This window comes from Fusarium redolens, assembly GCF_020744475.1.
Source record: "Fusarium redolens strain MPI-CAGE-AT-0023 chromosome Unknown BKA55scaffold_1, whole genome shotgun sequence".
Taxonomy (NCBI): domain Eukaryota; kingdom Fungi; phylum Ascomycota; class Sordariomycetes; order Hypocreales; family Nectriaceae; genus Fusarium; species Fusarium redolens.
In genome coordinates, this window is record NW_025763664.1 from 4,708,373 (window position 1) to 4,736,146 (window position 27,774).

At 48.8% G+C, this 27,774-nt stretch overlaps 8 protein-coding genes across 8 annotated transcripts; 6 read left to right on the plus strand and 2 right to left on the minus strand.

The window, feature by feature from the left end:
• The first annotated feature begins 376 nt into the window (after positions 1 to 376).
• Positions 377 to 3,121, plus strand: BKA55DRAFT_50368 (uncharacterized protein). The gene is made up of 6 exons (XM_046187029.1): positions 377 to 590; positions 657 to 751; positions 804 to 921; positions 987 to 1,085; positions 1,154 to 2,881; positions 2,934 to 3,121. The coding sequence occupies exons 1-5, from the start codon at positions 426 to 428 to the stop codon at positions 2,840 to 2,842; spliced, it is 2,166 nt and encodes a 721-aa protein (XP_046057246.1). The 5' UTR covers positions 377 to 425; the 3' UTR covers positions 2,843 to 2,881; positions 2,934 to 3,121.
• A 1,332-nt stretch (positions 3,122 to 4,453) lies between these two features.
• On the plus strand, positions 4,454 to 6,882 carry BKA55DRAFT_683537 (membrane magnesium transporter-domain-containing protein; the record flags this gene model as incomplete). Its single annotated transcript, XM_046198523.1, has 5 exons — positions 4,454 to 4,681; positions 4,735 to 4,806; positions 4,858 to 6,032; positions 6,417 to 6,473; positions 6,525 to 6,882. 5 exons carry the CDS (start codon positions 4,454 to 4,456, stop codon positions 6,880 to 6,882), a joined length of 1,890 nt encoding a protein of 629 aa, XP_046057247.1.
• A 583-nt stretch (positions 6,883 to 7,465) lies between these two features.
• BKA55DRAFT_588908 (muts domain V-domain-containing protein) lies at positions 7,466 to 10,580 on the plus strand (the record flags this gene model as incomplete). The annotated part of the gene is made up of 5 exons (XM_046194852.1): positions 7,466 to 8,003; positions 8,067 to 8,305; positions 8,354 to 8,959; positions 9,091 to 9,445; positions 9,529 to 10,580. 5 exons carry the CDS (start codon positions 7,466 to 7,468, stop codon positions 10,578 to 10,580), a joined length of 2,790 nt encoding a protein of 929 aa, XP_046057248.1.
• Positions 10,581 to 11,473: 893 nt separating this feature from the next.
• BKA55DRAFT_683539 (uncharacterized protein) lies at positions 11,474 to 12,239 on the minus strand (the record flags this gene model as incomplete). The annotated part of the gene is made up of 2 exons (XM_046198524.1): positions 11,474 to 11,906; positions 11,971 to 12,239. 2 exons carry the CDS (start codon positions 12,237 to 12,239, stop codon positions 11,474 to 11,476), a joined length of 702 nt encoding a protein of 233 aa, XP_046057249.1.
• A 576-nt stretch (positions 12,240 to 12,815) lies between these two features.
• On the minus strand, positions 12,816 to 13,748 carry BKA55DRAFT_683540 (uncharacterized protein; the record flags this gene model as incomplete). The annotated part of the gene is made up of 1 exon (XM_046198525.1): positions 12,816 to 13,748. The coding sequence occupies one exon, from the start codon at positions 13,746 to 13,748 to the stop codon at positions 12,816 to 12,818; it is 933 nt and encodes a 310-aa protein (XP_046057250.1).
• Positions 13,749 to 15,765: 2,017 nt separating this feature from the next.
• Positions 15,766 to 20,105, plus strand: BKA55DRAFT_588910 (UAA transporter family-domain-containing protein; the record flags this gene model as incomplete). The annotated part of the gene is made up of 12 exons (XM_046194853.1): positions 15,766 to 15,809; positions 15,884 to 15,924; positions 15,998 to 16,095; positions 16,180 to 16,858; positions 16,890 to 17,470; positions 18,223 to 18,308; positions 18,376 to 18,404; positions 18,656 to 18,900; positions 18,980 to 19,005; positions 19,069 to 19,085; positions 19,141 to 19,481; positions 19,536 to 20,105. The coding sequence occupies 12 exons, from the start codon at positions 15,766 to 15,768 to the stop codon at positions 20,103 to 20,105; spliced, it is 2,757 nt and encodes a 918-aa protein (XP_046057251.1).
• A 631-nt stretch (positions 20,106 to 20,736) lies between these two features.
• On the plus strand, positions 20,737 to 22,844 carry BKA55DRAFT_588911 (uncharacterized protein; the record flags this gene model as incomplete). Its single annotated transcript, XM_046194854.1, has 2 exons — positions 20,737 to 21,146; positions 21,200 to 22,844. 2 exons carry the CDS (start codon positions 20,737 to 20,739, stop codon positions 22,842 to 22,844), a joined length of 2,055 nt encoding a protein of 684 aa, XP_046057252.1.
• A 1,448-nt stretch (positions 22,845 to 24,292) lies between these two features.
• Positions 24,293 to 27,514, plus strand: BKA55DRAFT_588912 (uncharacterized protein; the record flags this gene model as incomplete). Its single annotated transcript, XM_046194855.1, has 4 exons — positions 24,293 to 24,299; positions 24,389 to 25,884; positions 25,946 to 27,066; positions 27,127 to 27,514. 4 exons carry the CDS (start codon positions 24,293 to 24,295, stop codon positions 27,512 to 27,514), a joined length of 3,012 nt encoding a protein of 1,003 aa, XP_046057253.1.
• Between the last annotated feature and the right edge of the window lie 260 nt (positions 27,515 to 27,774).

Genomic DNA, 27,774 nt, shown 5'->3' on the forward strand with positions numbered 1-27,774 from the left:
ATTGGTACTACTCCCAAAATGAAGCATCGTTAACGCTTCATGTAAAAAGACAGAGGGGCGTGAACAAGGTATTCGTAGAAGCGAAGAGGTAGCCAGTTAGTTGCATCCTAATCAGGAGTCCTAAGATACCGTAGGACGGCTGGATGTGACAGTAAGCTCCCAATTACGCACTGTACACACAACGGCTTCTTGGGCAGAGTGCAATGAATTGCCGTGTGCTTTTTATAGAACAAGTTTCTGCTACAGTGTGGAGAGTTTCATCCCCTGGAAAACGGAGGTCGTAAGCTCGTGGCATGTGCTTGTGGCTGACTACGCCACAGCTGATCCCAGCTTCTCGCGACCCCGAAACGCCTAAACACGCTTCTGACAATTGTGACGCGACTGGCTAGCATCCTGACATCGACATCATCAACTTTTTTTCTACCATGCCGTCACGCAAGCGCTCGCTTGCGGCCATCGATGGCGACGATGGTGAGAAAGAACACTCGCTACAGCATCGCATCCGTAATATGTGGCAGTTTGCGAACCTTTGCCAGTGGATATACATATTCGGCAAGGCTGCGAAAATCGACGAAGCTATTGATGTCGAGGTATGGCCACAGAGCAGCCCAGCACTGCAATAATGCGATACGCACACAGACTAACACATTTGATAGGAAATTGAGACGGAATGCCTTAAGCCGAACTCGAGCATCTTGGCAGACATCGCCCTCGCCCTCCTCAAACTAGTTTCGTCGCATCGTGGTTTAACGTACGTTTCCAGGAACTGGGAGATAGTCTTTTTTGCTAATGGTAATTCGAAGGCATGAAATTTTTGATGACCAAGCACGAAAACAATTTTCGAACAGATCGCCAAACTTCAATCCCTTCGGTTCTGCTGAAACACCCCTCAAATTCAACGATTTCGACATCTTTACCAAGGTGGGTTATGAGGGACACGCGCGACCCGGCCAGTACTCCCAAGCTAACATACACTGTCCGAATAGATCAAGGTCATGCAACAACTGACTCAATGGGCCATGATCCATCCTGAGCGCATTCGGGATAAGATGGAAGAGCAAAAAGATAGCGAGCAAACGAGTTGGGTAAGTACACATCTCGAAAGAAAAACAGAAGAAAGGGGGGGAAAGGGTATCTACTAACAGACCTCCAGCGAATAGAACCATATGGTTGGGATGCAGATGACAGAACCTACTTCGTGCTGGATGATAACCGAGTGTATCGGCTTACAGAACCTCCGATGATTACGAAACCCACCAAACCGAAGAAGTCCAGAGCATTGTATGGAAGTCGGCGCTCGAGCAAAAGACGACGCACGACCATAAATGCAGAAGAAGAAGAAGAAGAAGTGGCTGACACGGATCAAGAAATGAAGGAAGATACGCCTGCCGAAGATGATAGCCTGGGTGGAATGAGATGGGAATGTCTTGCCGTAACCCTGGATGATGTACGATCTGTTGTGGATGGTTTTCGGAAGACGCGTGACGAGAACGAGAAAGTCCTACGAGACCAACTAGAAAAACATCTTGTTCCTATCCTTGAAAATCAAGAACAGTCTCGGCAACGCAGGGAGTTACAGCGAGAGCGAGAGCTAGCAAACGCCGCCAAAATGGCGAATGCAAAACGATCGAGTCGAATCGCTGGGAAAGTTGAACAACAGAGGCAGGAGGAACAGATTCGGGAGGAAGAACGACACCGAAGGGAAGAAGAAGCAAGCAAACGACGAGAAGAATTGGCGCAAATGAAAATGGAAGAGGAGCGCGACAAAAGACTAGTGTCTCGTGAACAACGGTTACGAGAACGCGAGGCACGACGCATCCAGCATGAGGAAGAACTTGCGCAGCTCTCCGAAGACAGCAAGAACCTATCAAGTAGCAGCGGACGAGTTTCTGAACGACGTCTCCAAGTTGAAATTGAGAGAAACAAACAAGCTCTGAAGGAGCTTGAGGACGAGGAAGAGGACTGGATTTTCGACTGCACTTGTGGTCTCTATGGCCAGGTGGACGATGGAGCTCACAGCGTAGCTTGCGAGAGATGCAATGTCTGGCAGCATAGTCAATGTGTTGGACTGAGCGAAGCAGCTGCTGACCAGCCGGAATTCCACTATATCTGTACTTCTTGTATTCGGCGTGAACAAGAAGCTAAACGCCCCAGACCAACTATCAAGCTGAAGCTCAATCGTCCAGCTAGCTCCGGCGCCCAGCCAGATCCATCTCGCTCTTCGAGTCACTTAGGATTGTCTCTCAGTGGGGAGGCTCAGAAGGTCAACGGGACAGGGGATGGAGACCACGGTGCATCTAACGGCAGCGTTGAACATGGCTTGGCTCCATTTGCTTCCACCCCTGGTACTAATGTCAATGGCGTTGGCTTCCCAATTAGTATGCTGGACGCCCGTTCAGAGGTGAGTAAGGAGGTGCTTGGCACACCCAAAGGGACACCGGTGATCCCGGCACCTGTCAAGCTGGATGCTAGCATTCAGGGCAGCCCATCAGGCAGTACGCCTATGACCACTCCGATGACGTCTTTCCGGACACCTAGTCCTTCGAAAGGTATCGACAGCTTCCAGGGGGATAAAACAGCTGAGTCGGCGTTGAGCACACCTCAGATCAGCCGCGAGATATATCGAGCAGCTCATGAGCAGAACGGAACTATACCTTCAATCGCTGGGCTTTCCCCAACCAAGCATTCACCGCCCCGGCCCTTCGATTCGGCCAGCTCGAACAGATTTAAGGCTGCTACTCCAATACTTCCTCCAGTAGCACTGTCACCATCTCCTCAACATCAGATTCTGACTCCGCCAATCAAACCATCGGAGCCACCAAGACCGTTTGAAAACCGATGAACACGGGGATTTAATAAGGCATGGGCCCTGGTCAACGCCATGACTGTGTTAGGAAGTTCTCTAACATGTTTGGAAATGACATGGGACTTACTCTTAAGCCATCTCGAACAGCGACACAAGTACAACCAATACCATATTAGTGTTAACGAGAAGAAGCTGGACCTTTTTCTCTCATTGGAGAGGAATAAAGCTATTCAAAACAATTGCCTGTCATGGGGACTCAAATGAGAGGATGGACCAGGCACGTCGAATCAGACTTTCCTTCATCTGTAAGGACTCTATAATCGTCTCCAGATCAAACTAGGCAAGTGAGCGACCAACAGGATTTGTGATCGGGAGCACTGCAGCAACGCGAGACGCGAATGACCGAACCTATGCCGAAAATAGGGTGTCTATTAACATCGCTGGGCCTGATGAAAGTGGTGGTCAGGAACAAATGGCCAAAGCTTCGAATAAAGGCATGTTTCTTTTTTTGACGCCAGGACAGAATAGTCTTAACGGCAGAGATGATCTGCCTAAACAAACCAACAGACCAGGCTGGTACAGGGTTAAATCAGGCTGGGCAACTATGGATTATTTGGTTGGTTAGTTGTTCGGCTACCGCGACACGTCAAACAGACGCTGCCAGCACGACTGCGAGTGGCCGCATGGTCCCAGTTATCCGGCACTTGAAGCAAACATGCTGCAGCCCTCCACACAACAAGCCTGGCAGAGCATGGCAGGCCAGGACAACTAATGGAAACAAAGCATAACAGCGGTGGACAGGAGCTGTTAGAGTATCAGAATGGCAAGGCGCCTTTGGTTATAAGTAAAAAACATGACGGATAATAGATCGAGATCAATTCACCAAACAGCTGGAAGTCAATAACGTCTCAAGTTGGGATAATTGATGACAGCCAGACCGGATGCACACATCAAAGGAATGCGCCGTGGCTGAACTAGCGGCATGCGAATAAGGCGGCGCGGGGAAGCACAATCAAAAATATGACATTCTGTTTCTATTGAATGGATTGCGGCTGGACGCCAAGCGGCCCCATCTCTTAAGCTCATAGGGCTTCTGTTCTATCTGTGCTTCTCCATGTTGGCCCGGGCGCTGTGTGGTGGGTGGCAGAGAGTGGAGGATGCCGGCCAACGACACATGTAAATGCAGCTTGGAGAGGACTACCACTCTGGTAACGGTCCGCATTGCGGTCTGTTTCCCAGCAGGACAGTCGTCTCCTCGGTCTCTTTGAACTTAGGAGCATCAGGTCGTTGCTTGTCTATTTGTGGGCATGGTCCTGGCGTTGTAGACATATCTAGGATATCAGAATGCCCCAAGCACATACAAAACCACATGTGGCAGCTCAAAGAAACCCGACAAAGACGACCTTGCTGAGCATTCTATCTTCAGGTCGCTTAAGACCAACATAGCTACTGTCAAAAGATCAGACTTTATCTCTTCATCTACATTGTGCTTTTTACAAAGTCCACTTGCCGTTGTTCGCTATCGTACCTGTGTCGTTTCGTTAACCCCATCAACAACAACAACAACAACAATACAGGACTCTTCTCTATCCTCCCGTCCCGTTTCTGGCCAAAGTCAATACCTAAGAGCGGCGGAAGACTCGCGACATGCTGCAACAGATCCTTCCAACTCCGCCATCTTCTTCTGACGGCTTCTCTCAACAACCAGTGGCCATGATGGAGTCACACACTTCGCACCCTCAAGGCTCTATGAGCCCAGAACAAAGCTTTGCAGGCTACTCTTACTCGACTCGATACTCTACTCCTGTCCGTGACGACGACTCGTCTGTGTATGAGCCATCAACTGTCTATTCACAAAGAAGCGATGTTTCCTTTGTAAGTGCAACAGGCCCAGGCTGGCTGCCATCATAGCTAACCTCCGACAATAGCAAGGTTTTTCTGGGGGTCTAGGTATCACCAGTAATCCTTATGGTCCTTTACCTGATAAGATCGGCTACAATGTAGGTTGCACTAGAGCACAGGAAGGGCCAATAGCTGAACTGGCGAAGCAGAATCATCTCCCATACACACCGGAATCATCACCTTCAGCACCTTGTCCATCTAGTGATGCAATCACCACTCGCAGTGGTCTGAATATCGCTAAGAAATCGCTCACCGCACGATCACCAGCAGTTAAAACTGGTCGAGTTCAGAAGAGAAGCCGTGCAGAGAAAGCCAAGAATGCTTCCAACATACTTTCAAAGCCGCTTTCCGAAGCTGCCAGAGACTTTCCCGATATACACGTCGCTGACATCGAGGCCTTTGTCAATCGGTCAACTGAAGAGAGACTGTCTGAAACTTCGCGTAACAAAAAGGCTGGTCAGATAAAACGTCCCATGAATGCCTTTATGCTATACCGAAAGGCATATCAGGAAGTCGCTAAGACGCAATGTTCTCAGAACAACCACCAGCATGTCTCAAAAGTTTGCGGTGCTGCATGGGTTTTGGAGCCAACACACATCAAGGAGAATTATGATCAATGGGCCAGAATAGAGCGTGTGAACCATCAGCGAGCACATCCAGGGTATAAGTTCACACCCTCCAAGCCACGAAAGGCCAAACGCGATGGGGATGGCGATGACGACTATTCAGACAACGACTCAGAATGGAACGGCGGACGTGGTCTTTCAAGTGCAGCTCGAAAGTCCAGATTCCGCCATGCTACACGACTGAGCGAGACACCAGTCGCCTACGATGTTGCGGGTATTGCGATCGGAGAGCCAGCCATGCCATCTTACCATGACATGTATGCTTACCCGGCTCCGGATCGGCCTCACTCACTGTCGTACGATGATATCACGCCCAGTCCCTATGACATGGGCATTCATCAATACAGCGGTCTTGACATCAACAACAAAGTAATCAGTAGAACCCCTTCTCCTGGTGCCATCGACTACCCTGTACACGGGCTTGATGGATTCGCCAACTACTACGGACCACCTGGGTCAAGCTTTGACAATGCCGCTCCCCATTTCTTCGGACCTGCCCAGTACGATATTTATGATGGGATTCCCGCCAGCGTCCCTTTTGGCCAAGAGGGCTGGGTTTCTCACATGGAAAGTGGTCAAGACTTGTTGCCAATCATGGGTGGTTATGAAGATACTACAGCACAAGACGCGTACCTGAAGGGAAACAAAGATGACTGGAAAGTCGAAATCATGGACGAACCTGGTCACTTCGAGGATTGGTATGCACAGACCGAGCAGGGACTCCAGTGATCAACGGCAACATGATATCGCCATGTAATTGTAGCAATTTTCCTCATGTGTTTTACTATGTATCATACATTGGATCGAGCGATTTGGCTTAGACTTGGTTTTCTTTATGGGTATCTTAGAAAGGAACTGTAAGTTTTTGGCAAGCACCATAACTAGTATTTTCCAATCTGAACTTGTAATTCGATCATTTGGATGTGAAAGCTGCTGATGTTGTCGTGTGCATGGGTGGAGAATGGCGTAGGCTTAGTCATTAGATGCTAGTACCCGTGTCTACACCTGGGAGCCGCGACTTGTCCCCAAAACGACGTCCAACTTCATCGCAACTGTGACCAAGCTTTCTGATTCCAACGCAGGATGACCTGGATCTCTAAAACAGTGACCGTTACTGGTCTAGTCCTCTTAGCACATGCGTAAGCTCGGCAATTCTTGGTACTTTCGCAGGAAACTGACAATCATCCCAGATGCTACTCCGCGCAAGAGCACTCCGTCATCTCGTCAACGGCGGTGCATCATGGCCAGCCGCAGCCGCTTGCAACACACTCACTCCCAATTGACATATCGATCGAAGCACTGGTAGCGACCTTGACCATCGTTCTGGGCTTGGTTCTGGGAACTCCGAAGCTTCGACCAATTAAGTGGCACGAATGGGCTGGCAAGATTGAGCGCGAAGGAGAGGCTGGTTTCCAAACAGGAAGTGGCGAGGTGGAAAAGGACTACCGCGGAAACCCTTTCAATGTGCTTGAGACGAGACCTGGTTTCATCGACATTCGCAAGCAGCGACGTGAATTTACGAGCTGGGTCAAGGCTGACGAGAAGTGATGACAAAAGCTCGGACACCTACGATGGACGACATCACACCCGTATCGATATGATGGGATTCGATCTTGGGAAACTGAAGCGCTGTTGACGGTATACTCCTGAAGTGTTCAGAAGTTTGTACGACTCTCAATAAAGATGACGAGCGATCAGCCTGCAGAGCCAGACAAAGTCTATTCATTTACCTGTATGACCGCAGTCAATACTGTATTAGCCATTTGCACCGATAAGAACAATATTCAAAAGTATGCCTTGGCACGTGTCGCAAATACTCGTTCGTCCATGGATCTCTCTGCGCTTCAATATGCGATCGAGTTCCTGCCACATGTGTATCGCTCCTTCCCATGATGACAAAGGCAAAGAGGAAAGGGCTGCCACGAAACTTCCAACGCATTGGGAAATAACTGAAGTAATAAAAGGTAAGGTACCTACCTGAGGTACCTTAAGTACGGAAGGTCACTACTTATCTTTCCTCGATTGCCATGCCTGCTAACCGCACGGTGCGGCAGACCCATCCTTCTCTTTACAATGCACGCAGGTTCCTCTGATCTTCCAGAAACGAGCCGATTAAACCCACTCGGCCAATATGCCTAGGACACCAGGCTCTAGTTCTTCTAGCTTGATTCGCCGTGGTCGAGGGCGAGGAGGTAGAGGCTGGAGGGGCCGCACTTATAATCACGGAAACAATGCTGGTTCGTCCTCCAGAGGTGGCTCAACACGGCCGCAAGCTCGATCAAGAACTACAGTTCCAGATCGTTACGGAAATGGATCCTCTCCCAATCCTTCGTCATCAATCCGCTTCAGTCCTGCTTCCCAGAATCAACAACAATACTCAGACCCACGAGAACCGCAGACGCCCAATGCCAACGCTCATGCTCGAAGCAGCAGCGAGCCCATTCAACATGAAGTTGTCATGGCCATTGACCTCAAACAGAATTCCACCATCGGGTGCGCATACTTCTCAACTACTGACGGGATTCTCCATGTATCTGAAGATATTGCTACGGCTTCACTAGACATTATGGAGCAGTTCCTTATCCACATTCAACCGACCAGCCTTCTTGTATCTGCAAGAGCATCTGCCAGTTTCCGGGACCATCTGGAGAAGATTACTGCGTCGACAGGTCAGCGGAAATAGATTCATCTTTCAGTTTGTAGGCCGAGCAACTGACAAGAGCCATGCACAGATGCCTCAGGGGGGGTCATTTTCCGTGGCTTGCAGTCGTCAGAGTTTTCGACCGAAATGGCACAAGAACGACTTGTTAGCCTGGATTCTCAAGCCTTGTCTGCTACTGGTATTGTATTCTCCACAGGTATTGAAGATGATGGGAGCGGAGAATCCATACCAGGTCTTTCCCAGCCTGAATCACATGCATTTCGTCAACTTCGCTATGGAGGATGTATAAACATGAATAGCCAGGTATCAGTAAGTGTAAACTTCTCGGATTGTTACTGAAATGCTAATGCCTTTCAGGTGGGATGTGCGGGTGCCCTACTTGGCGATATTCTTCGTCGACGCTCCGCTGGTTTTCTCCCTGATGGACAAGTTGCCGGAGTTCTCTTTCGTGTTGCTGGCATCCGCATGTTTTCCCTTAAGACTTACATGTATGTAAGTGCTGACGCTCTCTTGTCACTACAAATTCTGCAGACTGAATTGCACCCCAATAGCCAAGCGTGGGGACCAGATGCGAACAAGGGCAATTCGAAAGAAAGTCTTTCAGTATACGGACTATTCCATCACCTGGCTTGTACCCCTCAAGGTCGTGCACAACTCCGTCAAATCTTCCTCCGACCCCTATTGGACCTCAACATCATTTCGGAGAGGCAGAGGACCATCGCAGTATTGCTTCAACCAGACAACGCCGACAAACTTGCACAGTTGACTTCGACCCTACGCAAAATTCGAAACATGCGCAACACGTTAGCGCAGCTACGAAAAGGTATTGAGTTTCCCTCTTCTGGTCAATCTTTTGACAGGGGCGTATGGGCAACAATCCAGAAGTTTACCGCCCAAGCTCTGACGCTTAGAGAAATGATTGCATTGCTTAATGGAGGCTCTGATATAGTGATCTTCCAGAAAGTAAGTGGCTTATACAATAATCGATCTACCGATCTAAGTTAATAATGTTGACCAAGCTCATTCATACTCTTGAACCAGCCAGTTTGGTAGTTGTTGGGGACATGATCAACAAAACAATCGATTTTGAACAGTCCAAAGCACGCCGCCGATCCTCCGTCAGAACCGGGATTGATCCTCAACTTGACGAACTCAAAAGACGATATGACGGGATGGACAGCTTCCTGACAGAAGTTGTTAACCAAGTCAATCGGGAGTTACCACAATGGGCACGCAAGTATGTTCGATCATGCATTTTTCTGCCACAAATAGGTTTTCTCACTGTGGTGGAATCAAATCCTCTGACAGGTAACGGACAATATGAAGGAGAGGGGACAGCTGTTGGGGCCTGGGAAAAATTGTTTACTACGGATGGTGCAGTGTGTTACAAAAACAGCTACATGAGAGAGTTAGACGAGGAGTATGGAGACATGTATTGCCAGATTGGAGGTAAGTTTGCTGCCAGGAGCGCTTTGAAGACTTCAACTCACGCATGGCAGATCGGGAGGTAGAGATCATACATGGTCTTGCAGGTAAAGTTCTGGAGCATGAGGAGCCTCTGCTGCTAGCATCGGACATGTGTGGTGAGTTTGATGCAATACATGCCCTTGCCCTTGGTGCCAAAAAGTACGATTGGCATGTACCACAAATGGTGGAAGCAAGCATTATTCACATTGAAGAAGGCCGCCATCCTTTGCAGGAACTTGTTGTGCCAGCCTTTATCCCAAACCCCTGCCATCTCTTTACGGGGACATCAGACATAAGGGCGGCCCAAGATGGCTCTCCTCAGGCTCTGGTGCTGACTGGGCCAAATCATTCTGGGAAGAGCGTCTATCTGAAACAAACAGCCATAATTGTGTATCTTGCACACATTGGCAGTTTTGTACCGGCAGTTCAGGCGACTGTTGGTCTTACAGAAAGTATCTTGACCTGTATGTCTCCCCGGGAAAGCATGTCTGGAGGCGAGAGCGCTTTTGCAAGAGACATGAAACAAGCTGCTCTATCAACGAAATCCTCAACTCCCAGAAGCCTCGTCCTGATAGATGAATTCGGGAAAGGGACCAATGGCGACGATGGTGCCGGACTGTTGGCCGCGTTACTGGACTACTACCTATCTCTCGGACCTAAGTGCCCTCGTCTACTTGCTACCACTCACTTTCATGAAGTTTTCGAGTGTGGATATTTAGAAAATCACAATGGGTTACGCATTGCGCACATGAATGTAAGAATGGATTGGGATGCATCACTTGTTGATGATCAAGTGACCTTTCTTTTCAACCTTGAGTATGGCCATAGCACATCGAGTTTTGGAGGTAGGTGTGCAGCTTTGAATGGGGTGCCAAGCGCAGTCGTCGAACGTGCCGAAAACATTTCCAAGTTGCTGGCCCGAAACGAAGACTTGAGTGCGGTTTGTGCCCGCCTTTCTCGAGAAGAGGAAGAACAGCTTGGGAAGGCAGAGATGACTGCGCGGCTATTTCTAAGCGAGACATTCGGCGACCAAGATGAGGCTGACTCGAGCGAGGAAGAACATACGAGGGGTTCTATAATCGAGATATTGGAGGATATACTATCGCCTAATATCTGAGCCTGCTGTTGCTGAGTCGATATGAGATCGAACTATGAGGGGACGACTTCGCGGGTGCTATGAGAGGGCTATGGTTGATCACTTTTCTTTATTTCTCGTTATGATTCCATCAAGGTCTTTGACGCAAAGTAAATAATATATTCATTTAAACTCGTTAGTAAAGCCTAATATTGCTTCTAGGACCTAATTGAACTTGACTACCCGAAGATTGAAGACCATTGTGTTTGAAATGGTTGCTTCGGTCGGCTTCTGCAATGTCATGAACTTTAGGCAGAGCCTGTCGAGCCTCTACTTATTATATGGACGGAAGCTTGAGGTGCCAGTTTCATGGGAATATTTGAGGCCGTACCTTTTTCCACTATGAAGCTCCTGAGGGCTATGTTGCGTTTGCAATGAGTTTTGAGAATGTTTAAATAGTGAAGCAAACAACTCGGTTGCTCATTCAATGAACAATCTCAAAGCCAAGATTGGAAAGAGGATAGGCAATACATGGCGAAAGAATAATAGTGGTTAAACCCAACGCAAGACCGAATGGCCAGCCAGGTGGATGCTTGTTGCAGTATTCTTCTATATACAAAACCATAAACATGCATACATCCAATATCAAGCGCCAGTCAGTCATTCAGCATAAGCCGATTTCAGATCTTATATATAATGTGATAAGCACGCTTCATAATCCCAAGCCCTATCAACTTGGGGCATTCATAAAATGCGTCGTAACTGCAGTCATTCGCTCTGGTGAGCGCAAATATCCTTTTGAGCATCGAGGCAAGCATGTGTCTTCCTCAGCAGCAACAGGGTGTTAAATTAAATTCTGATACAGTAGCACCAGCGTTCGTGCTTCTCAAGGCCCGCGATCGTCGTATCGAGTCGTGAACCAGCTTGTTCGGCACCTAAATCAGGGCGTTGAGTATGGCGATACATGCCCCGAAACCCATAAACCACATGACTAGTCTGTTGGAAGATGAAGCATCGTTCCCGTAATCCGAGCAGTCATCACTGGAAACGTTTCTACAAGCACGAGAGCTCAGACTGGAGCAGACTGCGGTTGCCGATGACGAGCCCAGAGCCTGTCCTCCGCCCTGAACTGTTGTACCTCCGCCACCAGGTACGACGATAGTGACACCGTATTGGCCTCCATCTCCAAGGAAATTAACACATTGATCGTAGTTTTCTTCGCAGGCATCAACAGCTGAGGTGCATGCAGCTTCGTTTGAGAAGGTCGTCGCGGCATAGGGGAAGGCGAAGTATGAGTTCGGGACGTAAGACGCTTCAGCGGTTGGTTCGCCAGTAGCCGAGGCTGGAGCTGTACCTGTACAGACAGCGCTTGGTATCGTTAGCGGTCAATTCGTTCTTCGGAAAAGGAAGAGGAGTTTCGAATGGCACTCACCCAGACGGACAGCAAGCCGGTTCATCGTCGGCGTCTACGGCACACGTTTGGCCATTTTGACAGCATATGTCGCGAAATCTCTCGCCAAGCTCCTCAGAGCATCGGAATGTGTTCGCTGGGCATGAGTCGTCCCGCCTAAAGATAACCGACGCAGGTGGAATGTAGGCCGGGGCGTAGACTGCCGTTGCTATTGCCTCTACTTGAGGAATGTTCTGAGCAGATGTAGAGACTGCAACGAGGCCGAGCCAGATACAACTATAGCTGAGCATGGTGGTTGTTGAGAGCAAGCGAACTAAAGATGGTTTGCTTCAGCTGCGAGAACGAGGCTGAGGCGTTGAGATGTTCTACTGCAGGTCGGTTAAGCATGCGAGGAACAGCGAGTGTTGGTTGATTCGCAAAGGAAAGCCCCAATAAGATCGTCGTCTCGTGTTCTCTCTCTCTCTTTTTTATTTTTTATTATCCTTTCCCCGGCCCTCGTCTATTCTTCCTTGTCAGCTTCCAGGTCCAGCCTCCAAGTCAGGGACCTAAGACGATTCCAGTGGGGTCGTTAACCAAAAGGCTTAACCCATACCGTCGCAAGTGCAAGGTTGTGCAGTGAGCAGACCACCTTCAGCTTGTTTCCTTGGGCAACAACATGACTGACACTCAACTCAGCGTGGGATGATGTCATGGGGTTCTGTTGACTGAGCAACCCCTTAAGTTGCACCAGGCTAAGAATTGACTCGATCAATTAACCTCACAAAAGCCATTGTTTCGAATTTAATGTTCCTATAAATTTATCATGCCCCAATTATGTTTATTACCTCGAGCAAAGCAAATTGAAATCTACCTGTAACTCAAGTCTTTCAAAACCCTCGGACGTGGCCAAGAATCTGTCGTAGCCGATCCAGCGCCTTTGTCTGAGGCATGGCATCAGGACCTCGAGTTTTGGATTCTTCAACTTCTCTTCGAGCTTCAGCTATGAGAGGTTCTATATCCCCCCATACATACTCTGTATACCCATTTAGCACCTTGTCCCATTGATCCAGGTAACTATTTCTCGCTTCGTCGGCACTCGTTGTGCCAAAGTGAAGCTGCCGTTCGAAATCTGCTTCAGGACCCGACTGATCAAGAAACTCGGGGTTGAAGTTGAGTAAATCATCCCAGCGAAAGCCAGAGGGAACCAGATCTGCAGGGAATAGGGCTTCTCTCAGCTTGGCTGCCGCTTCTGGTGTAAGGCCTTCATCCTCGGCATCTGGACCATGAGCTCCAAACAAAACACCGTCAAGTTCCCCGGATGGACCATCGAGTAGGTTGACTACAGCAGCGCCATCCATCTTCTCTTGTTCCAGAACAGCGCTTGGCGTAGATGGTATATTGTGACTTTGGTTTGGGAGTTTTCCATATTGACTGGCATCCTCAACCTCCAACGTAGAGTCGGCACTGATGAAGGCGTTAAATGCTTGTGATGATGCTCCAGAATCCAAGTTTGTCTGTGAGCGTAGCGATTCACCCTGAGTTGTTGAGCGCAACCTGTGCGATGATGCTTCTCCCGTACTAGATGAGTTTCTCCCAATGTTGCTGCTGCCGCCACTGGAGCTAGCTTTTTCGCCTGGCCGCTGGCCACTTATATCTGGACCCGTTCCGAAAGCATTGAGAGCAAGCCTGCCAGAAGCCTGAAGTCGGCTGGTGATAGAGTCAGAGTTTCCAGCACCATTATCTATGGCCTTTCCTTTCGATTTTGCAGATGTATCGTTTTCTTGATGTGCTCCCGGTGGTTGTCTGTTGCCGTTGTCCATGGCTGTTAATATTTAGCCGAGCAGCATCAGTAGCTATTGCTCCAGCAGCAGAGGCTACGAGTTGAGTGCCTCGCCAGATAAGTTGAAGGAATAAAGCTTGGTAGAAAAGTTGTGGAAGACTGTCGATGAACAATTCGGTTCATTCGCTGAAGACGTCTAGGATATGATTAAACTATAAAATAGCCACGATGAAGTTGAACCGGGGGCACATGTCAAAACGGCCCCGGGCGGATGAGCGGGTGCCGATCGGCCTGGAGCTTGGCACCGGATTTCCGAGAAGGGTTAACGCCCGATGCCCCTCATGAGCCGACACTGAAACGGCTCTTGCAAATGTAATCGAGCTAAGAAGCTTGCCTAGGTTATACCTTGAATGAGAAATGATGTGATGTTCCAGATGAGATCAGAAGGGAACGCGCTCTATACTCCACCACCAGTGCTGGTTATGCTGATTATCTGGATACCTAAGTCAAATCATCCAGGGATACCCCGCTGTTACATCAAGCTTGATTTGATATATGGAGTTAGGTAGACGTAACTTGCGTAAAACGCTCAGCGTAGTGGCCTATCAATCAGCTTGATCTCTTATGCAGCCTCACCTTGAAGAACTGACGTGCTTAGCTCAAGCTTATGTCGCTAGCAGAGCTTAGAGCTTCGTCTCTGACCTGTGCAGAAATTCATTAAGATAAACTTGGGCTTCCATGGGTTGAGCTGTTGGGGTCAGTAGGTAACCCCTCACAAACAGAAGCAGCCCATCCGGGCACGTTAAGTCCCGTCATCGATTTTAGTATGCTGGTGGCGTCTAGCCTTGGAGCAAAGCCAATATTACAGGCAACGAAGCACTGGAGCTCTCCTGTGGCTTCTGTACCTAAGTGCCAACTCAGCTCTGAGCTGTTGCTCGACTCTTACTGGAAGTCCAGTTCTCTTGCAACATCACCTGCGTAGGGGAACCTGACATGAGAATAAACCCAAACCTGAGGGATCCACCATAAACCGTCCTATCCCATCAAACATCCAGCCAAGCCCAAACCAGGCCCGGCCAGGCCAACCCGAAATCGAACTGGATCAGATCAAAGCAGCTTGACTTTTGTTTCTTCCGCGTCACTGCCCATCTCATCTTGTTCTTGATATGTTCTCGTCACAAAGAACTTGTCTTGTCTGCAGCGAAACCTTTCCGTACGTAAACAACACGAAACTCGATCGATTTCGGACATAATAATACATACTGCATCTAATTAAACATAGGTAGCTTCAAACCTACCTTAGCTGTCCTTACCTTACCCTGCCTACAGTAGCCAAGTCTTGTGCCGCCAGCGCAATGCAGTGCAGTGCAGTGCAGCTCACCAACTAAGCACAGCGCAGCTCAGCACAGACTCCAGAGCGCTCTCCCTCCACTCACTGTCTCCTCCCTCATCTCTTTGGCCCGCCCTCCGTTGCTTCTGCTCCTCGCCCGCATCCACATCCACATCCACATTTACGTCCAAACCAAAGCAGAACAGCCTACCTCCACCACAACCACCATTACCACCCGACCATTGTTCTTCAGCCTTGGACGCCTGCCCACCTCTCAACATCATACAACCCTCCGCCGTCCTGCCTCCGATATCCCTCCCTGCGGCCCGACAGGAAATAATTTTGGACGACGTCTATAGATTACGGTGGCATATCTTGGTAGACCCCACTGCGGCGCCGACAAAAGACGATATCCAGAAACGACACCACCGCCCATCCACTCACCACCACCTTACCTTGCCATACCTTACCTTACGCCATCTAACACCCACTGCAACAGCAGACCAGACGTGTGCCGTTGTAGCTTCCATCATCCACCCATCTCCCTTCGCGTCGCCTCGACTCGCCAATATCAACTACTTTCGCTGTTTCCAAGTTATCGGCTCCGATTAATCCTCACCTCCGCCTTGGCCCCGCCATTCGAATCCACAGCTATCGATTCTGACCTTTGCCTCCCTCGATCAACAACCACAACCCCTCCTAACCCCCGCCCTCGCTGCTCACCAAGATGGTCGATAGCGAGACGAATTCGCCCACGTGGAAGTTCACGCAGTACGTTAGCTTTCTCAATCCATTATTGTGTTCCTTTCGTGTTTTTGAAGGTGAAGCTGAGCTGTCGTGTGCAGGTGCTTTGGTGACAAGGGCGATGTTGAGGACATCACCGAAGGTATGTCACCACCCTCTACCTACTTCAGAGCCAGTTCTCCGTCATGGTTACTAACCGCCACGCACTGATACAGCTGATATCATCTCGACGGTTGAGTTCGACCATACCGGAAACTATCTCGCTACTGGCGACAAGGGAGGTAGAGTAGTGCTCTTCGAACGTAACGAGACGGTACGTCACCATTCCCGAACGTCTTTGTGTGCCGCTTATCTTTGGTGCTGCACTCCCTACTGTTGACGCTGACCATTGATGCAGAAAAAAACCTGCGAGTACAAATTTCACACCGAGTTTCAGTCTCATGAGCCCGAATTCGACTATTTAAAGTCCCTTGAAATCGAGGAAAAGATCAACAAGATAAAGTGGTGTAGGCGACAAAACGCCTCGCACTATCTGTTGTCCACCAACGACAAGACAATCAAGCTATGGAAGGTGTTCGAGAAGTCGCTCAAGGTTGTGGCGGAGAACAACCTCTCTCACGATGTAACTCCTGGGAGCATTGCAGGTGGTGGCGGTGCTCCCAAGCCTTTACCGTCTCATCAGTTTAAGAACGCCGCCGACCTAAAGCTGCCTCGGCTCACACATCATGACACAGTGGTGGCCGCCGTGCCGCGCCGGACATACGCCAACGCACATGCCTATCACATCAACAGCATCTCGGTGAACAGCGACGGAGAGACCTTCATCAGCAGTGATGACTTGCGGATTAACCTCTGGAACCTCAATATCCAGGACCAGAGCTTCAACATTGTTGATATCAAGCCTGCCAATATGGAGGAACTCACTGAAGTGATCACAGCAGCCGAATTTCATCCCATGAGCTGCAACTGGTTCATGTATGCCAGTTCTAAGGGTACCATCAAGCTTGCCGATATGCGGGAGAGTGCTCTATGCGACCAGCACGCGAAACGTTTGTGCTCCCAAATCGCGACAACTTGTATAATTGGAAGCTTACTGACTACTCGTAGTATTCGAACAGGAAGAAGACCCCTCTTCGCGATCCTTCTTTTCCGAAATCATCTCCTCTATCTCCGATGTCCGATTCTCGCATGACGGTCGATACATCTTATCTCGCGATTACCTCACCGTAAAGATTTGGGATATCAACATGGAGCGACAGCCTGTGAAGACGATACCAATTCACGAGCATCTCCGGCCACGATTGTGTGACACATACGAGAACGATAGTATATTCGACAAGTTTGAAGTTGTTTTCTCTGGCGATGCGAAGAATGTTATGACGGGCAGTTATAACAACAATTTCATGATCTATCCTTCAGACCCTGACAAGGAGGTCGAGGTGGTCCTTCAGGCGGACAAGTCGGCTTTCAAGGCTAAGAAGGTTGGTGTGCCCACGCCAATCAACTCTTCGACAAGCCCAACTGCCACCAATGGCAAGAAGGGCGGATCTAGAGCTGGTAGTCCAGGTGGTCAGGGCCAGCGGATGCGTAAGGAGACAGACGCGGACCAGATCGATTTCAACAAGAAGATCCTGCACATGAGCTGGCATCCGTTTGAGGACAGTATTGCGATTGCAGCTACGAACAATGTAAGTGAAACTGAGGCACACCTTTGTATGTCAACCTGTGACTAACCCGCCGATACAGCTCTTTGTCTTCTCGGCACTCTAGACCATGGTAACGGCGTTCATCTCGTAGGGCAGTTCAGCGAGCTAGTCCCTGGCTGGAAGTGGAAGTCGCAACAGCAAGAGTATGAGTACTTCAGCCTCCGTCATGATGGGATCTGCCTAGTTCTTAGGCATGACGTGATATCTCGATGGTGCAGGAAATGATAATACGGAACAACACGGCCTACTATACTTAGAAGCGATAGCACGTATCATCGATAGTGCTTGGAACGAATGCTACGCGGAGAGAAGGAAGAAAGCTGGAAGAGGCCCTTTGGATGTGGCCGTTGAAGAAGACTAACGATAGAAAGCTACTGGCTATCTATCTATGAAGCAAGCGAATGAACGAGTGGGAAGAGCCACATGGGATGGAGGTGAACGGATACATGGGCCGGCGTTTGGTCGCCACGTGTAGCAGAAACCACAAAGAGACTATTGAGAATCAAAGAAATGCCACTCATGCCTGAGAAGAAGCCAAGTTGAAATGAGGGACGGCTATTCGCCGCTATTCGCGACCATGGAGTTTCAAGGGAGACTGGTGATGGATAATGGTAAGGTTAGATGCAGGGGTCGCATTCAACACCACTAAGATGAATACAAGCAGTAGCTTGTACAGTCATTTCTTGACCAATCTGCCGTTTGTATCGTGATGCAGGCCTATGTAAGCTTGACAGCCAATCTCTGAGGGTCTCAAGCTGCCACGACCTCTGATGCAGCAATGTTCCATTATGCAGTACCTCCCTGCGATGGACTGTCTCTGGTTGAATTAAGGTACTTGGAATGAGATAGGGCTGTGCAACCAGCACTAACTCAATACGTGTACTCAGTACGGTTTGGCCCAATGAAGTCTTGGTGGGTATGCAGGTACAGCGGTACCATTGACTTGATGCGGGTCAACGCCCAGCCTTATCGAGGTGTCTGAGCGTCCCTCGGCCCCCATCTCATCTTGGCTCTTCTACATTACCTGGCAAGGACAAGCAAGACACAAGGGCAACACCAATAACACCAACTCGGCACAGCCGCTTTTTGTCAGCAGAACTCTTTGTTGAGGGATACCACTCGTCACTCCTTTTTTTTATTTTACTATTTACACCTCCCATCCCACAGAAATGGCGACCGAAATACCTTCCAACATCCTCCGCAAGAGGACAGCAGCCGCCGACATGACGGTCCTCGAGATCTCGGTTCGTCGTGACAGCGCCTCCTACGAGGCTCCTGTTAATGACTTGGAGCGAGGATCGAGGTCCTCTGTAGCGCAGAATATTGCCAATCTGGTGGCTCACGAGGTCGGACCTTCATTGTTGACGGTTGGTGTCATGTTAAGCTTGATTTTTGGAGGATGCTGTTCAAATGTACGTTGTCACTTCCAGCCCCCACCTACCAATTGTCTTACATGACCATATGGACTGACTCAAACCACCCTGGTTATAGGTTTATGCTCTTGAAGCTATCGTCAAGTGAGTTTCCAATGTATACAATAATCCATACTGTGCTATGAGACTAATAAGTTATTTGTATAGCTTTGAACCATCAAGTGGTATGAAATCGTCCGCGACGCCGTGGCATTCAACTAACGCATTTTTTTATCAAAGGAACTCTCTTGACCTTTGTTCAATTTCTCTTCGTCGCTGTGACGGGATTCATCGCTCAATTTGATAAGAACAGTCGCTTCTTCCTTACACCTAACAAGGTTCCCATCAGTCGTTGGGTATTCAACATTGTTCTCTTCTTCACCATCAATGTCCTCAACAATCACGCCTTCAGTTATGATATTTCCGTTCCAGTTCATATCATCCTTCGATCTGGTGGAAGTATCACGACCATGGCAGCCGGCTATCTTTATGGCAAGAGGTATTCTCAAACGCAGGTTGTTGCCGTCGTCCTCTTGACCCTCGGTGTCATCTTAGCTGCGTGGTCGGATGCTCAAGCCAAGGTAAACATTCCTTCTCTAATTTCCCAAGCATATGCTAATAACTCTCGACTATAGGGTACAAGTGAAAGCAGTGGTCGTCCAGCCTTCAGTACTGGGCTGGTGATCCTCTTCGTGGCTCAGCTTCTTTCGGCCATCATGGGGCTTTACACGGAGGCAACATACGCCAAATACGGCCCTCAGTGGAAGGAGAACCTTTTCTACTCGCATGCCCTCTCCCTGCCTCTGTTCCTGCCTTTCGCTCCGTCAATGGCACGTACTTTTGCTCATCTGATGACGAGCACCCCGTTACAACTACCGGGCATTTTCGGCTCCGCGACCACCAAGTTCCAGATTCCCAGTCAGATTCTATTTCTTATTACCAATGTTCTTACCCAATATGCTTGCATCCGGGGAGTCAATCTTCTGGCCGCTGCGTCAACGGCTCTCACCGTCACCATCGTCCTCAACATTCGAAAGCTCGTCAGTCTACTTCTGAGCATTTGGCTATTTGGCAACCAGCTAGCTCCCGGTACACTCCTCGGTGCCATTATTGTTTTCAGCGCCGGCGGGCTATACTCAGTAGGCTCAAGAAAGAAAACACCCGCGGAGAAGGGAGTTTCTGCCAGGGACAACAAAGCAAGCTGAGGAGGTTGTGGCATGTTTTCGGTATGAAGGGTTCGTCACAAAGCTCAACGAATTATAGACGGCGTTTATGGCTTGGGGAGATCTTGCATATCATGACAGATGAACTGAGTGTAGCACTGATGATGGACGTCATGGCCAATGCTACCACGTAGGCGTTATGGTGAATCTTATATACTAACGAATAACAAAACTCAAAGAGCTTATATAGACTAGACAACCGAAAATGTCATTTCGAATAGACCGTGGATATTTACTGTACTTGTGTTCATATCAAGGAGCCCACAGTGCTCGTGAGGAGGAGCCTACACATCATACAAGACGCCAGTGACATCCATTGAAAAGGACCCTGAAGAGCAACTTTCACGGAATGATATGTCGGTTGGGTCCGAGGCGGGAAGGATGCAGATATACAAACCTTCCGACGCAGCTTCAAGGATGTCATTCGAGCGCTTATCATTCTAATCTCCAACACCAACGCGGGGAACGACATCCAGATGCGTCCTGCAGTCAGCTCCGCTCGATAGGTTCTATATCACTCACACTTCTAAGCTCATGGCCACAATTTTCGACATCAACGGGAACCTATGTCCAAGACTCATATGCTATCATCCATCAGTTTTATGTGCCCAACATGTCGCATCCACAAACAGATTTCACACAGACAACTTTCAAAGGAGAATCTACTCTGTCCAGACGACGAAAGACTGTTTCGCGCACTACAGTTCGTGCCCAACTCGATCAACTGCGATCAACCGGGCGGTATGATTGCTTCAGGCTCAAATGGCACCCTATCTACGACGACAAGTCCATGTGGCCCGTTCCATATCACTTATTCTGGGATAGTGACATTGCTAAATGGATTGAGGGGGCTTGTTACTTTCTAGCTGATCCAGATGAGTACGACGAGGAGATTGATCAGACAGTCCGTGAGCTTGTGGACATGATCAGGTCAGCCCAGCAGGAAGATGGTTACCTGAACGTCCATTATACTGTGGTTGAACCGGGAAAGAGATGGACCAACATCCGGGACATGCATGAACTGTAGATTGTCAAACAAATCTGGTTACTTACAGGAAGCTGACTTGGTGACGTAGGTACAATGCTGGCCATCTCATAGAGGCTGCAATTGCTCACAAGGAATACTACAAGAATGACCGTCTTCTCGAACCTATTGAGAAGTATGTCTCTCTCATCAAGAAACATTTTGGCCTCGGAGAAGGCCAGTTAAAAGGTTATCCTGGCCACCCTGAAATTGAGCTATCGCTTTTTCGACTGTACGCTGCTACAGGCAACACCGAAGCATTCGACCTGGCACAGTATTTTCTGGCTGAACGAGGAAATAGTGATGGACATAATGGGAAACATTTCTACGACTGGGAAAGAGAAAAGAGAGGCGAGAGCCCGTGGCTGCGGTCGAACTCCTATCCTCAATCGAGAGCTTACTGGTATTGTCAAGCTCATGTTCCAATCACAGCACAAAACACAATTGAAGGGCATGCTGTCAGAGCTGGATACCTTCTTACTGCTGTTGCTGACATGCTGCATCTTTCTGCAAAGAATGGAAAGACTTTACCTGATGCAGAAGCATGGTCACAGGCACTGCATAGATTGTGGGACAACATGGTTGATAAGAAGATGTACTTGACTGGAGGCATTGGTGCTATGGCTCAATGGGAGGGCTTTGGAATTGACTACTTCCTTCCCCAGGGGACGGATGAAGGAGGCTGCTATGCTGAGACATGCGCTTCTATTGCTTTCGTCATGCTCGCGGAACGAATATTGCACCTCAATCTCGATTCTCAATACGCCGACGTTATTGAGCTATGTCTTTACAACAACATCATGACGGCCATGAGTTTAGATGGGAAATCCTTCACTTACATTAACCAACTTGCCAGCTCCGAAGCTGACAAAAGCATGCGCAAGGAGTGGTTCTGGTGCGCTTGTTGTCCTCCAAACTTGACCAGGCTGTTCGGCTCTTTGGGCGGTTATCTTTGGGACTATGGCACCGAGGGCAATGGTGTCTTTGTGAATGTTCACTTATACACTGGTGCAGAGTTACAGTTTAAGGCAGGCGAATCGACTGTCACGCTCCAGCAAAAGACCAACTGGCCGTGGGAGGGCAAGGTTGACTTTGAGTTGTCGTCTCCATCTTTGTTGCGAACGACCATCCGGCTTCGTTTGCCAGCTTGGTCCAAAGGAAGATTTACATTAAACCCACCAGCGAATGTGACCGCCTCAAAGGTTGAGAAAGGTTATATCTCTCTAGAGCCTACCTATCTTTCCGTAAATCCTCGGTTCTCGCTCGAGATTCACGGTTTCGAACCAAGATTTATATCACCTCACCCCTATTCAAATCAACGCACCTTATCCCTCGCACGAGGGCCAATTGTCTATTGCGTCGAAGATGTCGATAACGCCTCGGAGTCGAATCATTTCAAGGATGTATTCATTCGAACGGACTCATCAGTTACTGAAGAAAGAGTGGTTCATGAAGCGTCCGGCGAAGAGTATGTCGTGATGCAAGCTAAAGGGTGGAAGCAGCCACCTTCGGCATTGGGATCGCTATCGCTAGAGACTGCTGAGTCTGTAAACTTAGTTTTTGTTCCATACTATTTCAGAGCCAACAGGGGAGGAGATGGTCAGATGAGGGTCGGTTTATCCAACGGTGGCACCGAGCCAGGGGTTCTTTTTCCTGAGACCATGACTTTGAATCTTGAAGGCCTACCTAGTATGTAAGCATGACTTGAGAGAAGAGGATCATCTAGTTTCTTTCGTTTCATCTTCATACAGAGCATGACCAATTACTTGTGACCAATGCAGAGCCATATCATTGCCCATTCAAGTGTGTCGCGAGATAACACTCAATACATACATAACATTGACTTCCAAGAAAAATATAGCGTTTTGAAAAGCATCCACCTTTTGCCTTAAAAAGTTGCCTCTTGGTATGATTAGGTCCACAATATATATGTATTTATAGTGATTCACTTATACTCCCGTATCAAACTTGAAAATTCTCAAGAACAGGAGTGGGAAATAATGCCACCTTCGAAACCATATTGTTATGTCTAAACCCACTATTCAAAGCACCTACCCTATCACTCCCTTTATCGTTACAGCCTCAGAATCTCCTTGTCCAAGGTCCCCTCTATGAAGACCAGGGACTTGACCCGATACTACGGTTGCGGCAATGGACCATGTAACGCGGTAGAGTATCCCATGTTCCGAGTTTAGTGGAGCTGACCGTGATTCGTTACTCATATTCTCCTGAGAGACTGTATATGCCATGTTAGAGGTAGGGTGATTCTTTAGGGGATTCGCGAGACTCGGCAAATGAGCCGTGATTAAGCTCATGATTTGGAATTCAGTGTCTTACAGTGCTCTGAGAGACTGTGAAACTATGTACGTTGTCCATCAACATGATGGTATTCGATTCTATGAGGATGATGCTTCAATATATCTTTATTCTTTGCAATATGCCAAGTCCTGTCTGCATCTTGTTACTTTACAGTTAATAGAAACAATCGTGACCTGCAGATCTTATCGGCGAGGATTTAACATTGAGATCGGGTGACTGTAGCTCTACCGAAAGTGAGGCTTCATAAGCCTCCCTGGTTGGATATCGAGCCAAGGTTGGTGTTCTAAGTTAGGACCCCTGTCTTGTAGGAGAACGGCGGGTGCCGCTTCTGCGGAGTCCTATCTCGAAGAATATGCTGCTTTGAGGAGATTTGTATGCATATCGGACATGGAGAAAAACTACTACTATCTCGAAATAGGCGCACAACACCTCCTTCATCCGGTAAGGCTTGAGTATAGAGAGGTTCCAGGAGGCAACTATCATGTGGAGCTTCAACTCAATACCGAGCAGATGCCTCAAAGAGTTAAGATGAGACCTCTACCCCCCACCTTGCCTACGGCGTGCATTGCACCGAACGCATTGTCCCGCTATGACCCGCTATAAACCCTGGTGTGTCACACCGTCATACCTTCCTTTCAAGGGCTCTGTCTTTGCCTCTCTTACTGCGGGCACACTTCCTAGCCTTCTCCTCTTCTGCTTCAATCGTCCTCTTGATAATCAATATCGAATTAACCACAATTCCTCAAAGTCATCATCCGAGAGAGGAGTTACACAATAGCGGGAACTTGATCTGCCAGCTAAATCGTATTCAGATCAAGGCATCGCCATGGCTGGTACGTATTCTACAGCTCGCCCTGCCCCTCCTCCGCCACGCCAGACCCAATATCACGAACCCTGCTTTGCTTCTCGACGATAACGACAGCAATTGGAAACTTTTCTGACCGAGAATATGCCACAGGCGGCCCTATCTTCGAGGAAAGCGAATCAAGCGCGCTTGATGTGCGGGCACGAGAGTCAGATGAGGAGATAGACGAGACTAGAGATTCTGGTGCAACCGGACATGGCGCCTCGCACAATACCCCCTCTGACGCTGGCTCCCACACCGGCAACGAAGCTGAGGAGCTGGAAGATGGGATGCTTCTCCGCGACTTGCCTAAGAGAACGACTTTTTACGATCCTGTCGCCGAGCGTCAAATGAGCCAGACGGACGCAAAATACTTCTACCACCGAAACAAGGCCGATGGACGAAGCGGTGGTGGGGCTGGCTACCAATCTATACCCCAAAGCCCTTTTCTTGCTTCTGGGTCTCGCCCTGCAACTGAATATGGAGCCGATTCTCTCGTGCTAGACTCGAGTGGTCGTCGAGCCGATTCTTTCCCTCCTGGCTTGGAGATGCCAAACCCTGCCGTTGACTCGGGGTTTACTCAATCGCCTACAAAACTCGATGCGCAACCTGCCCCATTCCCGCCTAGTCATCCTTCTGCTCTTCCTCATGCTGGTCAGGTTGCTCAGGACCCACGGCTACCTGATGGCTCCAGCAATGGCCTACCCTCTGGCGGGCTCTTCGACACTGAGCCTCATATTACTTCGGAATTGAGTGCCATCTCGAAAAACATTCAGAGAATCCTCGACACTAGGCGCAAATATATCGCCCTCTCAAATCAGGGGCCTGATGATAACCCAAGAGACGGTCCGGGTTGGGAAATTTACCCCCCTCCGCCAGAGCCGGCATGGCAGCAATCGTCGAGGCAAAGAGCAAGTACTGCAGAGCATGTACCAGGTCAAGAGAATACTGGATTGAACGGCAGTAAGGATGCTACTGGATCCTTACCAAGAGAGTTGCCTCAGGAGCACCATGAGGGTAGACGCTCCACAAGAAGGCGAAAGCCAGGTCAAGATATTGGAGAGGATTTTGACATGGCTGACATTTTGCCTCTGCCGGGCGATGATGGACGTTCATACAAGTTGGATGATAGCGGAGTCTATCAGGTGTTCGAACGCCACGACGCTCAGACGCCTGCGATCAAGGTTCCTACAATCAGAGAATTCTATATGGACCTAGACGACATTCTGGACGTCTCATCTGACGGACCCAGTAAGAGTTTTGCATTTCGACGTCTCCAATATCTCGAGGGTAAATTTAACCTGTATGTACTCTTAAATGAGTATCAAGAAACAGCCGACAGCAAAAAGGTTCCCCATCGAGACTTTTACAATGTTCGAAAGGTGGATACTCACGTCCATCATTCTGCATGCATGAACCAGAAACATCTGCTGCGCTTCATCAAGAGTAAGATGAAGAAATTTCCCAACGAAGTGGTCCTGTTCCGCGATGGAAGACATCTCACCCTAGCCGAGGTCTTTGCTAGTATTAATCTGACAGCATATGACCTGAGCATTGATACCTTGGACATGCATGTAAGGCTTGCTCCCTAAACTTGAGATTGGATTTGGAGAACTGTGACACTAACTACTGTAGGCTCATACGGATTCGTTCCATCGCTTTGACAAGTTCAACCTCAAGTATAATCCAGTTGGAGAGTCCCGTCTTCGAACTATCTTCCTTAAGACAGATAACTTTATCCATGGCCGTTACCTTGCCGAAATCACCAAAGAAGTCATATCTGATCTTGAGTCAAGCAAGTATCAAATGGTTGAGTGGCGCATCTCCATTTATGGAAAATCGATTGATGAGTGGGACAAGCTCGCCGCTTGGGTGGTTGATAACAAGCTATTTTCGCACAATGTCCGCTGGCTCATCCAGATCCCTCGCCTTTACGACGTCTACAAAGCAAGTGGTCTCATGGAAACGTTTGAACAGGTGGTCAAGAATGTCTTTCAGCCACTCTTTGAAGTTACCAAGGACCCGTCGAGCCATCCGAAGCTGCATATTTTCCTTCAGCGAGTGATTGGTTTTGACAGTGTTGACGACGAGAGTAAAGTCGAGCGTCGGCTGTTCAAGAAGTTCCCTGTGCCAAAAGTATGGGATACCAAACAGAACCCGCCATACAGTTACTGGATTTACTACCTCTACTCTAACCTGGTGTCCTTGAATTACTGGCGCAAAAAGCGTGGTTTCAACACGCTGGTCCTGCGACCCCATTGTGGAGAAGCCGGTGACAGCGAGCACTTGGCTGTTGCCGCCTTGTGCTGCCATAGCATCAGTCACGGACTGCTCCTACGCAAAGTCCCCCTTCTTCAGTACATCTTCTATCTGGACCAAATCGGCATCGCCATGTCACCGCTGAGTAACAACGCTCTGTTCCTTGCCTATGAGCGGAATCCTTTCCACCAGTACTTCAAGAGAGGTCTCAATGTCTCGCTATCTACAGACGATCCTCTACAGTTTGCTTTCACCAAAGAGCCATTGATCGAGGAGTACGCAGTTGCAGCACAAATTTACAAGCTGAACTCGGTCGACATGTGTGAGCTAGCCAAGAACTCTGTCAAGCAGAGCGGTTACGAGTTGGCCATCAAGGAGCACTGGTTAGGGCGTGGCTGCAGCAAGCCAGGAAAGGAAGGAAACGCCATGGTTAAGACAAATGTTCCTGATCGAAGAGAAGAATTCCGTTACTTCACATTGATGCAGGAGAGAGACGTGTAAGTGGCTGGCCCTTTCTGTATGATCGATCACTTTCATGCTAACACGACTATTCCCAGGCTGTCGAAATATGTCACTTACAATGCTGCGAGTGAGCCTCCCGCGCAAGCTGCTGGCAATGAAAGCAAGATGTCAGAGTCAGCGGCGTCCCTGATTGGCCAAACCACCGGCTTGGGGGGCGCAACAGGTAATGAGACTGCCAACGTCGAGACGTCTTCACCGGTTGGCCATCACATTGCAAAGGTCGCATCCCAGGTTGGTCTGTCGGCTGGCCGAGATCAAACATGGCCCAGTGATCCTATGTCAGACCATCATCTTTCTGGAACCGACCCGAAAATGTTCCCAGGCATTTTTACTCGTGGACACCGCACAGGTAGCCATCGAAATCTTGCCCAAGTCAGTGACGACCGTGACACTGAAGACGATATTTTCGGTCCTGAAACTTGACCTTCACTAGTCACAGCCGTGTATTTAGATGTGCAATTGTTTGAATACTGTGAATAGAATTGCTTTAGGAATTGGAATGGATGAACAATTGGACACTCGACAGGCGTGGATAGACAACGGCGCACGTGGATTGAGTAATCAGGCATTTGCTCTCGTTTCGGCGTTTGGTTAGGGAAAGTTATATGATGACAAGATAAATAATGTATACAAACAAATGGCAATACCGTTATGTGTATTGTTTAAGTACATATGCTCTGTGG